The sequence below is a fragment of the Equus przewalskii genome, chromosome 2 (genome assembly GCF_037783145.1).
Source record: "Equus przewalskii isolate Varuska chromosome 2, EquPr2, whole genome shotgun sequence".
Lineage (NCBI taxonomy): Eukaryota > Metazoa > Chordata > Mammalia > Perissodactyla > Equidae > Equus > Equus przewalskii.
The window spans coordinates 48680537-48695628 of NC_091832.1; the positions used below are offsets into that span (position 1 = coordinate 48680537).

The following is a 15092-nucleotide window of genomic DNA, read 5'->3' on the forward strand; positions in this document are numbered from 1 at the left end:
ACCAGTCCCTGATGAGGCCACACTCACTCGCAGACACACCTGGGGCAGCCACAAGCAGACACAGTCATCAGACACCTGCACAGACCACGTGAGCCCCTCAGTCCTCCCTCCTCCCAGGGTTGTGAGAAAAGGACTGATACGTGGCTTCTGGGGAAGGAGGTGACCCAGGACCGACAGGAATGCATGGAAGCCGATGGGGGACTCTGATGGAACCCAGACACAGCACACACGCGACCCTTTGCTGAGCACGTGTGACTCCTGATGTGCCTGCAGGCTGCCCCGCATCTCAGCATAAAGTGCAAGTGAGGGCGCCCAGACACAATGCGCCAGTGAGCCCTGGCCGCGCAGAGGCCCAGATCACGTGGCCTCTGGTGGCAGCTGGGTGCACACGTCTGCTTCCACACGCACACTCGTGCCTGTGTCCCAGGAGGAGGTCCCTGTGTGCAGGCAGCCGGGGCAGGGCCTGCTGGCTCGGAATATCTCAATCACTGCAGGGCTCCCACGGCTCTGCCGATCGATGGGACAATTAGATTTTATCAGCTGCCTGCTCTGCTGCCTCTAACAGGCTCCAGAAGCAGCCCCCCACACCCACCCACACAGGCCTTTCCAGGCATTGGCACACCTGGAGGCACTAATGGGGGTGCTTAGGGGTCCCGGGACAGTAGCCAGTCAGTCCCCAGGCCAGCATTCCTGAGAGCTGCAGCCACTGCCGGAAACTTCCCTGCCCAGGGTCCACAGGACAGGAGGGACCCCCTCCACCAACTCCTTTCGCCCCTGTCCCTTCAGCCAAAGCTCAGCTGTGCCCCACCATATGCAGTGGTGCCTCGTGGCCAAGTCCTCCCAGGACAGCCTGAGTCCCCAGGCTGCCCCCTCCCTCTGAGCTTCTGCTGCCTCCAGGAGCCGCCCCTCTGCAGTGACCCCAGGAGCTCCTGGCCAGCACTCTCCTGCTCCACTCCTGCGGAGGTCCAGTCCTTCTCTCAGGGCATGGACCCCTTCCCTCCTGGAACGCCTTGCTCCGTGGGGTTGGTGGGCACTCCCCTGCACACAGAGCACATCCCTGCCCTCGAGTGAGCCCTGGGTGTGCATTTCTGAGTCTCAGTGAGGCATGCACATCCCTGACCATCCTGCCTTCATCTGCCCCTGTGAAGAAGGGGTGGTAGTGCCCTAGGCCTCTTCAAGCCCACCCCAGCAGCAGCCACCGTGGAGCCACCGCCTCCGCCTCCTGTCTGCCTGGCTGGCCGGGATTAACACAATTACCATCACATGGAGCCCTGGGGGACAGCCGGCCTCGCCACCTCCCGCCTCCTCCACTGGCCTCCCTGGCTGCCCGCCAAGGCTGCTGGGGGTGGCGGCATCCAGAGCCACTGAGCAGAGACATCAGGAGGGTGGCGGGGCGGGCTGTCCTCAGGCTGAGCTGCCACAGCCTGGCAGCCCTGTCATGCCCCCCGACCCCCTGATGCCCCTGGCTCCTCACCTGTGGCTCCCAGGCCGACCTCCACGCCACCTCTCTGGAACTCACAGCGGCTCTGATGCTCGGGCATAACGAGCTGGCGGCTTCGGTGCACACTGGATATGAGGGTGGAAAGGTCGCTGTCCTGGCTGCAGCAAAGCAAGACAGGGAAGGTGAGACCTTGTGAGGCCATGTGTTCAGCCCTGGGCACAGCAAGCGCCTGACCACCCTCGAGCTGTGGGCACGCATGGCACCTGGGGACAGCACCTAAGCATGGCAATGCCTTGTGCACATCTCTGCTTGCCAAATGTCTGCTGGCACAGGGGCCTTGCACTCAGACCCACACTGCTCCAGGGAGGGCATGTGTGGACCCAGGGCCTGGCTCAGTCTTGCCATGCTCTCTCCATGGTGGCCAGTGACTGTGTCCCTGCTCCCCACCTCGGAGGGCAGCCAGGCACCCACCAGGGTGGGGTGCCTGCTCCTGGGGGACAGGCGCCCAGAGGACACACTGTCACACGTACCCCACACTTACTACTGCACCAGCCAGCTGCTTCAGTGAGAACATTGCATGCGCTATTTCAATGAACACTTGCAACCACCCATGGACCCCCAATTTCTTTAAATAAGGAAACCGAGGTTCAAAGTCCCACACAAAGAGATGTGCACATGCAGGGACACAAATGCAGGCACACTCAGGGACACACAGGCACACGCAGGGACACACGTGAGCACACTAAAGGACACACATGGGCACACGCAGGGACACAGGCACACGCAGGGACACACACGAGAACACTCAGGGATACACGTGGGCACATGCAGGGACACGTGGGCACACTCAGACACACATGAGCACATGCAGGGACACACGCCAGCACACTAAGGGACATATGTGGGCACATGCAGGGACACGCTCAGGAATACATGTGCAGGAACACATGAGAGCACACTCAGGGACACACATGAGCACACGCAGGCACACACAGGGCCACACATGGGCACATGCAAGCACACTCAGGGACACACAGGTGGGCACACACAAGGAGACGTGCAAGCACAGTTAGGGACACGCGTGAGCACAGTCAGGGACACACATGTGGGCACACATGCCTGGGCACACGCAGCACCTGCAGACGCACAGACACAGACACCGCAGGCTGGGCCTGCTCCCCTGGTGTGCTCATGACACTGTGCTCTCCCCAAGGCTCCCAGGCGCGTGTGGGCCTGGAATAAACATGGACCTAACTCTTTTGTTCCCTCATCTCTCCTCCTGCTCAATCACAGAACCCGAGAGAGAAGGGGGAGGAGAAAACCCCAGAGTGACTGGATATAAACGGACCCCCAAGCATTTGCTCTTGGGGTTCTGAGAGCCTCTCCCTTAGTGGTCACAGAGAAGGGTCACCCGCCACTTTGCAGACCAGTCTGGAGGGACAGGAAATCAGGACAGGACAGAGGAAGAGCAGAGAGGGAGCCGGGAGCCTCACCCTCCCCCCCAGCTCCCTGGCCCACCTGTACACCAGCAGCCTCCCAGCTCAGCTGCTGCATGGGGACCTCCATGGACTGACCTGGGAACTGACCCTCAACCTCACTAAATAGCCCCAGCCCCCCGGCCGGGGTGGCTGGAGCAGGCTAATCCAGGGCTGGTCCCTAAGCAGATCAGTTTCAGCACCAAAGACTCCAGGGCTGGGCTCTAGAGCCTTCTGGGAGACCCAGACGCGGCTCCCTCCCCCTGTCCCCAGAGGAGGGAAGGCACCCCCTGCAAACAGGAAGGCAGGTGGGGTGGCAGTAAGTACTTTACGGGATTAGTCGGCAGCCTCTCTCATCCTCTCTATCATCCTCATCAATGCGGGGCTGTCTGAGAGAACTGCTGTCCTCAGCACCAGGGAGGGCCGGGCCCAAGAGGCAGGGCCACTATGCCGCGGAGCCTCCCTGAGGGGACCCCCCCTCTGCTGTCCCCAGGACTCCCACAGAAGGTGGAGGCAGAGCAGTGAGGACAAGCCCATCAGTCTGCTCCCTGTGACCCTCAGCCTGGTGCCCACAGGGACCTCGTCTGCCCCACGCCCACCACGGCCATCAGCTGTCACTCCCTGGCTGGTCACTGAGGCCCTCGGGTGGTGCTGCAACTGTGGAGGTGACACCTGGTGGGAATCGGGACACCACATGTCCACCACACCTCAGCTCTCTGCCTTGGGGGTTCACCCCACTGGCCCCAAGACAGCCTGGCTCAGCTCTAGAGAACTGGTCCTGGTCACCTGGTCGATCACTGAACAAATTATGCCAGGTTTTATGTAAAGAACAGAAAGAAAGTTTGCACACACCAGACTGAAAAGGCCTGAGCCCCCTGCCCGGCGTCCTAGCGTGAGGTTCTCGCAGCCATGAAAACACCCTCTCCACCCCGCTATGCACAAGGGACGAAGCCCACGAGGGTCTTGCGAGCTCTCTGTGGTGCCATGGAGTGAGAATACAGAACAGGAGGTGAGGGGAGAGCCGGGGGACCAAGGAGACACGAGGCGGCAGGGAAGGGGCTGCATGGAGGAGGGTGTGCTGGGAGGCCAGAGGGAGAGGGCCTGGAACGCTGAGACTGGGCCCTCAGACTCCAGCTCCCCTTGAGGACCCCTGGCCTCCTCCAGGCTCCCTCAGCGACTGTCACTCTGTCCAGTCCTTCCCATCTCCTGGCCAGCTCAGGGCCGCAGGAGGGCAGGGACCATGTCTCTTGCCAGCTGCCCGGGGTGCACAAGGCTGAACGGGGAGCTCCATGCAGGCAGGCAGTCCACTGCAGAGCCAGACAGACGGAGGGACAGGGACAAACGGACAGATGGATGATGGACAGATGGATGGACAGACAGATGAAGACTGAGGAATGGAGTCAGACAGACAAATGGAGAATGACAGATGGGGATGGACAGATGGATGGAGAGTGAGAGATGATGACAGACACAGACAGGCACTAGTGGACAGAGAGATGGAGAGACAGAGTGGATAGAAACAACAGGAGGACAGATGGACAGAGCCTGAAGGACAGACAGGAGACTAGAGACAGAAGGACAGACGGACTGGGCCTAAAGGAGCCAGGAAGAGACAAAGAGAGAGCCAGGACGGGGGCAGTGTGAGGCAGCTGGGCTCTGCGCCCCCGCAGCCCTCCCTGGCCAGACGCCGGGGTCTGCTTTGCAGGCAGGGCAGATGGGCTGCCGTCTCCCACTGGTAAAACCCAGGAAATCATGCGGGTGCCTCTCCAGCCCGTGCAGGACCCAAGCAGCCCACTGCACACGGACCTGGCCTCTCACAGGGGCACCTGTGTCTGGACGCCGAGACCCTATCCTCTCCCCACGCTGGGTCAAGGGGTCTGCATGCAGGAGTCGTCACTCCTGGAGCAGAAGAGCAGCCCTGGGCTTCCCGACAGATTGATCCTGTAGCTTCCCAAGTAAAAGGCTCATAAAGTGTCGTCAATGTTCACGACAGTTCATAAAAATGATCAGTTGAGTGGGAGGCTTCAAAATGAGGTGGAAATAAGTTTAAAGATATTTTCATTGTAATTCTGCTCCAGGACGCAAGTGTTCTCAGAGATGTAAACAACACCACACCTGGCACACAGCCAGGGTGGCCCCTCAGCTCTGGCCACAGGAAGCCAGGCCTGCACTGCTGGAGCCCTCCTGTGCCTTCCCCAGAGGCCATGGGGTACCGCTTGACCCCATTGACCGGAAACCACAGCCTGGGCTCCACCCACAGACCGAGCACCCCCTGTCCCTCTGGAACTGAGAACTTAGGTCTCCCCAACACCCCCAAACCCTCATCAAGTTCCCTCACTTTTATCTCCTTCCTACGTCTTGGATTCCCGGCCCCCTCAACCTTCGTCCAGTTTCCACATCCTGAATCGCCATGGACTGGCACAAATGCCCAACCTCCTGGCTGGTGCCTCTAGAGGACCTTTTCAAAACAAAATGTGGTCACTCCCCTGTTCCAGAACTTTTGGTGGCTCCCCACTGCCTGGAGGACAATGACCAAGAGGCTCAGCATTCAATGCCCTTTAGCACCCAGTTGATCCAGACCTGCCAGTGTCCCCTCCTCCTCCCCTTCCACATCCCCTTCCCTCCTTCCTGCATGTCTTTGCAGACATCCCTTTCCCCTAGTGAACTTCCATGCATCCTTCAAGATCCCACTCATTCATCACCACTCTCATATCCTGATGGGTCTCCAGGAGGGTGGGAGGGACAGGTCACGGCCTCATCTTTGGGCAGATGGGTTCACATGGCCAGTTCCATGGGGGGGGGTTTGGCTCCAGAGTTGGGCTGCCCAGAACCCACACCTGTGCTACTGCCAAGGCCTGGGCAGTCGACAGATAGACAGACTAGGAGAGGAGGAGGGAGGGAGGCTGGAGAGATTCAGCAGCAGATCCAGCGGAAGCAGAGCCCACAGGTACGCCCCGCCCCGCACCGCCTGTGGGGAGACGCCTGGCGCAGGCCAGCCCTACCTGCAGGACGTCTCCCTGAAGGAGATGTTCACGTCCCAGTGGGTGTGGACTCTGAAAGGAGAGAAGCAGAGGGTCAGTGTGGCCTCCAGGACCTGGTGCCTGGACAGCAGGGCATGTGTGTGGCATGCCCCTCATCTGCCCCAAAGCGCTGGCCCTGAGGGAATGGGTCTGGCTCAGACCTGTCTCCAGCGCCATCTGGTACCAGCTCACCGGCCAGTGGCTGCCACCAGGATAGGCCCTGGGCGGGAGCCAGCTCCTGGCCTCGCCAGACAAATGAGTCGGGAAGGACAGAACTGAGGCTGGTTACAGTGGACCCAGAGGAGCCCCCACGTTGTGCTGGGGGTGGGGGCTGCAGCTTCCTCTGCACATCACTCGCACTGATGGATGCCAATTCCTAGTCACTAGGGCTGCTCCGGAACCAGGTCAGGGAGTGAGGCCTACAGTTGCCATCAGCACCAAGGGTCAGGTGTCAGCCCCTGTGTCCCAGCTACTGCCAGCCTACCTCCCAAAAGTGACCATCACACAACAGAGGCAGGAGGGACACTGGGCTGAGAAGTCAAGCACAGAAGCAGCTCTGCCCTGTGTCCGTGTCCTCACCCACAGCAGAGTCCCCGAAAAGACCCAGGAGCTGAGGGAGGGCGGTCAGAAGCTGTGTGGTGCTTCACATTAGCAAGTGGGGGTGTGGGGGCTGGGAACTGGGGGTCTTGGGGGTACGGGGCGGTTACTTTAGAACAGGAGATATTGGAACATGTTATAAGACTAAGCGGGAAGAGAAAAGACCTAGAAATTGTAGGGATGCAATAACGTGCTGAATGGACAGACCGACAGATGGGCACATAGATGAGCAGATCGATGGAGGGAAGGACAAAGAGGTAAGTGGACAGAGGGAGGGTGGGAGGTCAGGAAGGGTGGCCCTAAGCCTGGAAGGGACAATGAGCAGGCAGGAGAGCTGCCACCTGCCAACAAGAATGAGCACAGTGTCCAGCAGGCCGGTCCCACGTGGGTCTGCCCAGCTCCCCTCTCCCTGCCTGGCTGTGGCAGGACCAGGCTCTTCCTCCCGGGATCCCCGACTGCCCTCTTCCTTGAGTCCCTGGGCTGAGCCCCTTCCTTCCTCATCCCTGGCAGCTCCATCCCTCCTCGGCACCTTCCCCACAGGGAGCCACATCGACCCTTTCCTGGCCCCTCTGGTCTTGGCAGGGCCGCTAGTGGTACCCGCTCCTCAACAATGGTGATCTGGCCCTGGCGCGACCCTCGGTCCCCAAGTGGGGGCAAGGTGTGTACGCACTCTGGTCCTGCAATAGGGAGTGGGCTGGGCCGTCCCCGGAGGTCCAGTTTGTTTCAGCTGTTGGCATCCCCCGAGGCAGGACAAGCTAAACTCAGGCCCACTGCCCCACCAGGCTTTGCCTTCAGCTGCTTGGAGACCCCCGTCTTGCTGTCTCCACTGTGCCAGAGCTCGTGTGGCCCCCACCCCACAGTCGGCAGAAGTACCTTCTCTTCATGATACGGACATGCGGGTCGTCCTCCTGCTTCAGGCCCGGCCGCCGCCCACAGGCCGGGCCACTCCCGTCACTGTCACCATCACTGACCGAGAAGCTGGGGGTCAGCTCCTTCTTTAGGATCCGCACAGGGGATGGAGCAACTGTCCTCTTGTCTGCCAGCCGCCCCCGGTTCTGGGCAGGGTGGGAGGAGAGAAAGGTTAGGCCAAGCCAGGCTCCTCAACCTCCTGGGCGGCTTCCACCCCAATCCCGACTCCCCTGCAGGGCCCAGGTGACAGAAGCCCTTGGAGCAACTGCTAAGACCAAACAGGCGCAGTCACCAGCCATTCATCCCTGCTCGCTTTCCCTGCCTCCAGCCTCCAAGACAGGCCCAGGGTTGGCAGGAGCCACAGCGGCCAGAGGCAGGGAGAGGATGTGCAGGTCAGGGGCCCCTCCACAGACTGCTTTCCTTGCTCCACACCCCCCGGATGGGGCTGAGGTGGGGGTGGCCCTGGCCAGACTGCCATGGGCACGGCCACATCTACATTCTGCACTCCAGTCCAGGCCCCTCCACAGGCACTAGGCCTGAGTGTGGGGACGCCCACCTGGAGGCAGACCCGGGCTTTCCCAGGTCCCGTGAGTCCCAAGGGGCCTGCAGGATGCAGCATGGCTGTGCATCCTGTCCCCGATTCCAAGGCAGTCACTGTGCACTGGTGTCTGCCTGGCCATCCCCCTCAGGTTCTGTGTGGGCCTAATCTGTCAGTGCCAGGCAGAGCTCAGCTAGGGGTGGTTTGAAGGTGGGAGCCTGGGCCTGAGCCTGCTGACCCCTTGCAAACTGCGGGCCTGGGGTCCACAGGTCACCTGGCAAGGAGCCCTGGCCAGCCCAGACCCTTTGTCCCATGGGCCTTGGTGGGCTTGCCCTCTGGGTCAGGAGCTGAGAAATTCAGTTTTTCCAAAGGTCCACCACCCCTTCCCTGTGCTCACAGTGAGGGCAGAGTGTGGGCAATGAGGCAGGGCACACAGGCGGGCAGCTCTGGGACTGAGAAAGGAGAACAGAGAGGGAAGGCGTGTCCCACACACAGACGCGCAGGGCACTGCACACAGAGCTGGTGTGTGCTCAGGGCTCATGCACACACACCGGTGGGCACACTCAGTGCTTGTGTATACAGGCAAGGTTCTCTCTAGTGTGTCCAGGCTTCTCCGCCCAGGGGAGGAGAGAAAGTGATTGATTGTTTTCTGATGGGCATGAGACTTTCTCTCATTTAACGACAGGTTACTGGCTCAGGGAGGTGGCACGGCCTGGGGATTACCTAATTCTCTCTCATCTTTTCAGTTAACTGGGCCTCCTTGGACCCCTCCTCTCCTGTTGCCAGTACAACTTGCCCCCACCACACCCATGAGCTTGAGGAGGAAGGTGTCAGGGAGCGTCTTGCCTCTCCCGGACCACGTCATCCTGGACCCAAAGGGCAGCTGTGCAGCCACCGCAGGCCTGTCTTCCAGAAGAAAGGTCCTTTCAGACTCAGATCACTGTCACCTCCACACGCACAGCCCACTCCAACCCCAAAATTGGGCAGTACCCCCGACGGGGCCAGAGAGCCTTGGTCTTCTTCGCGTCAGGTCTGGGAATCCCAGTCCTGGCCCCACCCTGGGTCTGGGAGCCACAGTCCCTCCCCAGGCTTCAGGAACCATAGGTCCCCCATACCGGCCCTCACGAATGCACCCAGGCCACCCTCTATTTTCCTCCCTGCAACATACACTCAGTGGGATGGAGTGGGCAGCACTGGGGCAGGTGGGGTGTGGTGGGGCAGTGGAGTCTGAGGGCAGGCCTGAGGGGGCCGGCTTTGTGACCCCTTCTAAGACCCTGGCCCTGACCCTGTGCTATTCCAGCAAGAGTAGAGCGTGGCGAGGCTGCAGGTTTGACAGCCCATCTGGTCTCCCTGCCTCTCTGTGCCAGCCAGTGGGCTCTGGGGAGTGTCTCCAGCAGCCCCTGCCCATCTGGAGTGTGCTCTGCTGGGAAGTCTCACTCAGCGCTGCCCTTCTCTAGCCTGCTGTAGCCCAAGCACCGGGATCTCTCTCTTTCCTTTCTGTTTTAATTCAACCATTCTCTTCAGAAGAAAAGGAAACGCTTCTCCCTCTGTTTCTCATCTGTGGGTCGGGGAAGAGGAGAGGGAAATGCCGCTTAGGATGAGGCCAGACCAGCTATATGGCCTGGGCTGGCTCCTGGGGGTGCTCCCGTGGGAGGAGGGGCTGAGGAAGAGGGACCAAGATGGGCAGCCCAGAACCCGGCCAAGGGCAGGGACCACACAGGCCTCCCACGCACACCTGAGACCTCGGCTGCTCAGCCGTGCTCAGCAGCACACAGACTCAAGGGCTGGGTGCTGAGCCCGCCCCGAGCCAAGCTGGCTCCTTGGACAGCAAGGGTGGTACGTGGAGGCCAGCTTGCATGGCTGCATGACCCCTGTGCCATGTGCACACCCCTGGAGTATCTGTGCCATGAAGCGTGCACATACCTGTGGACCTGGCTGTGGGGGGTGGGTGCTGGAAAGACAAGGGTGTCTGTGGGGCTCCTTCCTAAGGGACAGCCCTGGGAGGGACCCGGCTCAGGAGAGGCAGGCCCAGGTCTGAGCCATCCCTCATGCAGGGCAGGGACCTGGGAGCCCCAGACAGCAAGCAGCTCTGGGCTGTGGCCCCATCCCTGTCTGAGCCCCATACCCAAGCAGTGTCCTACAGGGGATGGATGCTAGGCTCAGGCTGCCTGCCTCCCCACTCCTGTGGATGACCTCCAGAACAGGGAGGATTGGGAGAGGCAGGGCCCCTCCCCACCAACAGAAACCCCAGGCCAGCCTAGAGGGTCTAGAGAGTGCCCAGGGGACCCCTCTCTGGCCCCAGCTGCTTGAGAAGGTGCAGAAATGGAGATGGAGCTGGGCCTCCTGCCTAGGAAAGTATGGTGGCAGTGGGCAGGAGACGGCTGTTTGTGCACACACACACACTGTCTGGGAGCCCTTGTGCACAGGCGTGCCTGTGCGTGCGATGAACTCATGTCAGATGGTGTGTGGAGTGGGCTCATGGGTGAGGTGTGGCTGGATCCCCTTCCCCTGCTCAACTTCATGTCTGTCTTCACAGGTGTGTCTGTGTCTTTCCTCACGGTCCAAGAGGAACCCAGGACACCCTTTCCTGAGCCCTACCACCAGTCCAAAGTAAACAAGCCCAAGGCAGGTGCCTCCAGGCCTCTTAGGCCCAACTGTCCCTCTGCCTCTCCCACCCCTTCTTGTCAGAGGGGGCTGCTGAGTGGTGCCAGGATTAGCAGCAGCAATCCCAACCACCACCAGGAGCCACAGCCCTAATTGGCTCTCCCCCAGGGGCTCAAAATTGGTTGCTCTCAAGATGCAATTTCCTTTTCTGATCAATCCTCCAACCATACTGCGTGGAGGGCAGGCACCCTGATTTCTCCTGCTCCCCTAGGCCAGTGAAGGCGTGAATGGATGTCTACACTGGGTTGGGGGGCCCATACCAGCCTCCAGCTCCAGCTCTTTTTTTTTTTTTCTGCTTTACCTTCCCAACCCCCCCGGTACATAGTTGTATATCTTAGTTGTATATCTAGTTGTGGGATGTGGGACGCTGCCTCAACGTGGCCTGACGAGCGGTGCCATGTCTGCACGCAGGATGCGAACGCTGGGCCACCGCAGCGGAGCGCGCGAACTTAACCACTCGGCCACAGAGCCGGCCCCTCCAGCTCTCTTGATACCAGAGGCTCACACTGCACAGATCCTGCCCCTGACTGTGTTGCATCCCGACACTCCTGGACATCCAGGGCCTCACCTAGCAGGACTCCAGCCTCGGTACCCCACAGACGCACACCACTCTCCTCTGGGCCTGAGACCACCCCAGAACGCACATCCAGGCCAGCCAACCCTGTCAGACCCCAGAATAAGCCTTACCCTAGAACTGGCCCCTCTCCCGAGCTGGGCCCCACGACACGCTGACCCTCAGACCCGTGGCAGGGCAGAGTGACACTGTCCGGAGAGGAGACTTTCACTCCCGGGCTGTTCCCAAGGCTTCAGGAGAAGCAGCTCCAAGGCTCCAGGACGGGAAGACCTGGGCCCGCATCCAAGGGAGAAGAGCTCTGGGTGCCCCCGATTCCCACCCAAAGCAAAGTCTCAAATTTGCCCTTCGAGGGCTCCCTGCACCCTGCAGGGTTGAGGTTAGGACTGTGGATCCTGGAAGACACGGACACAAGCTGCCGGGGAACAAGAGGGGCCCCGAAAGCCCAGCTTTCCCGCACATCTCACCACAGGGGAGGATATCCGACAGCCCGGACAGTCGCAGATCGGAGGGTGCACTTGCAGAATCCCCTTGGACATAAGCGTCTTCAGACTTTTCCCTGCGAGGAGAGCGAGGCGGGACCGGTGAGGGAGCAGGGCCGAGCACGCTTCCGGGGCGCAGTCAACTGCAAGGCCGGTCTCCCCTCCTGGCAGGTGTATGAACGCCCACCTCGTCCAACCTCTGAACCCACCACCCGGCCCTGCCGCCCACCCCACCGTCGCGGACGCCGCGGGGATCTGCAGAGCTCTGAAACTCGAGATCCGGGCGAGCGCCCTCCCATGACGACAGGCGGCCTCCTCCCCGCCCCCTGCGCCCCTCCTCCCGCGCTCCACCCTCGCCAAGCCGGTCCGCGGGAATCCGGAGCAGGGCAGAGGAAGGTCGAGCCTGGCCGCAGGTGAGCGGCGCCGTCAGGACCCGGGACTGCGCCTGACCCCGCAGCGGAAAGACGGCAGCCACCGTGGAGCCGCGAACCCCAAAGTCGAGCGCGACTGCATCCCTAACTTTCTAACTACCCCACACCCACAAGCCTGGCGCTCACCACGCCTCCCCCACGTGCCGGCTCAGGAACCCGCAGGTCGCTCGGGTGTAGCCAGACTCCTGCCGGGGCCCAAGCACGTTGCTCCTAGCCGGGCAGCTGCTCCGGCTCCGCGCGCGCCCCCGCCCTGACGCGCGCCTCCGCGGCCCCCACCTGCTTAGCCTGCCCTACGCCTTCCCCTTCCCTCCAGCAGCCCGCACCCGCACTCCGGCCGCACGTGTGCCCCTCTACTCCCGCCAGAACCGCGCCCGGGGAGGGGAGTGTCCCGCCCAGCTGGCCTCCCGCCTGCTCTCTCTCCCGAGTTCCCGTAAACTTCCTCTCAGCCTCAAGGTCCAGGAATCCCGCAAAGACCTTCCGAGCGGAAGGAGCTGCCAGCTCGTGCGCGGCCGGGAGTCCAGGGCACCGCGGCCCGAGCTAGCGGGATGGTGGAGGTCGAGGGCGGTTTGCCCAGGTCCACCACGACGACCGTGCCGCGGGGGACGGGGGGCGGAGGGGGGTGGTGTTCCCTGTGGTAGTCCCGGAGTCACAGCGCCCTCTCTGGGCGGAAATGGAGTCTCCCAGAAGGCAGAATGAGGGGGGTCCGGACCCACGGGTCCTCGGGGAGCGGAGGGGAGGGACGGTAGCGGCCCGCGCCCCCACCTCGGCCGCACCTTTGTGGCGGATGCTGCGCTTCCAGTCCTTGGCCGTCTCGCGGCCGCTGACGAACTGGAACTCGTTGGGTGTGAGCCACTCGCCGCGGTGGCGGATGGACGGACCCTTGCTGCCCTGGCAGAGTTTGCGCACGTAGAGCAGCGCGCGGTTGGCGCCGCACTCCACCTCGATACACGGCTCCCCGTTGTCCAGCAGCGGCTGGAAATCCGGTGCTGCGGCCGCAGTGGCTGAGAAGCGCTCGAGGGCCAGAGGGTCCCGGGGCAGGTGGAGGTGCGGGGCGGCCTCGTGCAGGCTCAGGTAGGCGCGTGGGGCGCGGAGCGGCGGAGCCAACAGCGCCTCGTAGCCGGCGGTCGCGGCGGGTAGCGAAGCGGCCGGGGGCAGAGCGGCCGCGGCGGGCAGTGGCGTCAGGTAGCCGGGCAGCGGCGGCAGTGGCAGCGCGGCCAGGGTCGGGTGGAAGGTGGCTAGAGCCAGGGCCAGGTCTTCACGACCTGGGAGCTCCTTCTTGACCGCCGGCATGGCGGGCCGGTGGTCCTGCAGCCTGGCTCTCCGCCGCCGGCGCAACTTGTTCTGGCCCCGGCTAGAGTTGGATCTCGAGGGCGGGGGCCCGGGAGGCGCCTGGCCGCACGCCCGCACTACCCGCTACTGCGCCCCAGCGTCCGCCGCCGCGCCGCCCGCCGGGCCACCTCGGACCGCTGCCCGGCCGGCTGGCCGGGCCTCGGCTCCCCGAGACATTGTGCTGCCGGAGCTGCTATCGATCCCCGATCGACCTGCCTAGCGCCGCAGCTCGAGGGCCCGGGGGCTCCACGGGGCGCCGGGCCACCTGCGCCCGCGCCCCCTGGGGCGGCCCCGCGCCCCGCTCGCTGGTCCGCCCGCCGGGCCGAGCCGGGCAGTGAGGAGCCGTGGAGTCTCCGGCCTGGCGCCCCGCCCCGCCCGGGGGTCCCACGCCCGCCCCGCCCCGTCGCCCGGGCCGAGCACCCGCGTAACTGGCGCGCGCCCGCCGGCGGGGACTTGGGAGACTCCCGCCGCCACCGCCGCCGCCACAACTTGGCCCATTTAAACGGCCCCGGCGCGGCGGGCGGGCGGGCGCGGGCTCCGGCAGGGGGTGTGTGACGGCCGACTGGGCTCGCGTGGGGGCGGCGGCGCGGGACTGCACCCTTGCCCTGTTCCAGATAGGAAGAAGGGAGACCCAGTGGGCGGCCGGACTCTAGCGAGACGCGGCGCACGGACTGCGCCATTGTTGAGGGAGTCACTGAGTGCAACTGAGTCCGGGACTCCACATGGGCGTGGGCAGACCCAGGACCAGGAGTGGGCTCCTTGCGGAGGAGGGATCCGGGGTCCGGTGGGCCCATTTTCCTGGTGTGTGTGTGTGTGTGTGTGTGTGTGTGTGTGTGTGTGCACTGGCGGCTTTGGGTGCGTGGTGGGCATCCGCGTCTGGGCTGGCGTGGGTGGCCTCTGCATCCGCAGGGTGTGAGGCTGCGCGTTTGTGGTGTGTGGCCTCAGCACATATGTTAGGGGCGGGGGTCCTGTTCTGTGAATAACAACCAAAACAATTGTGCCATTTATTACCACCTTACTGTGCAGTTTACCCGCCTTAGTTCACCTGGTCGTCCCACTCAGACTTTTTCTTATTATCCCCATTTTATAGATAAAGAAAGTGAGACGGAGAGAGGTCAAGTAACTCTCTCTTTAAAACACACAGGCGTTTCAAATCCAGGCGGTCTGACTCCAGGACAAGCAGTAATCTGAGCCTTGGTGTGGGGCAAGAAGGTGGATTCACCCAGTCTCGGTGAATCCAGGGGAACAGGGGCTATGGCAGGAGGGGTAGCTGAATGCGGGATTGTGCCCTTGAGCACACTTCCGTTCTCTACTGCTAGCAAGACTGGGGAAGAGGGACCTGCTACATCCATGTCCACCTCCATGCCTTGGAGGAGAGGTCAGCCCTGGCCCAGGGCTGGAATGAGGGCAGCTCGTCCCCTGGTGATCAGCCCACACCTCCCTGTACATCAGCATGTGGGCCTTGCTGGGGGTGGAGTTAGGAAGAGAAACTGAGGAATCCAGTGGCTTTGGTTATAGCTGGCAAGACAGGCTTGTTTTTCTGTGGTGTGTCATTTTGGACAAGCTAGAAAGTAGCCTCAGATCCCAGCCCAGAACCCAGACCCCCACCCCTGCGCCTCTGAGATGCACCTGGTA

The 15092-nt window shown here is 62.4% G+C and overlaps 1 protein-coding gene across 1 annotated transcript in view; it reads right to left on the reverse strand.

The window, feature by feature from the left end:
• The window catches only part of SAMD11 (sterile alpha motif domain containing 11), a 21269-nt gene extending 7697 nt beyond the window's left edge, over positions 1-13572 (reverse strand). Inside the window, exons 1-5 of the mRNA XM_070606309.1 lie at positions 12902-13572; positions 11683-11774; positions 7407-7588; positions 5919-5969; positions 1475-1599 (exon numbers count right to left, since the gene is read on the reverse strand). Coding sequence (XP_070462410.1) covers positions 1475-1599; positions 5919-5969; positions 7407-7588; positions 11683-11774; positions 12902-13418 — 967 coding nt within the window. The 5' untranslated portion in view covers positions 13419-13572. The remainder of the gene's footprint in view (positions 1-1474; positions 1600-5918; positions 5970-7406; positions 7589-11682; positions 11775-12901) is intronic.
• Positions 13573-15092: the final 1520 nt, after the last annotated feature.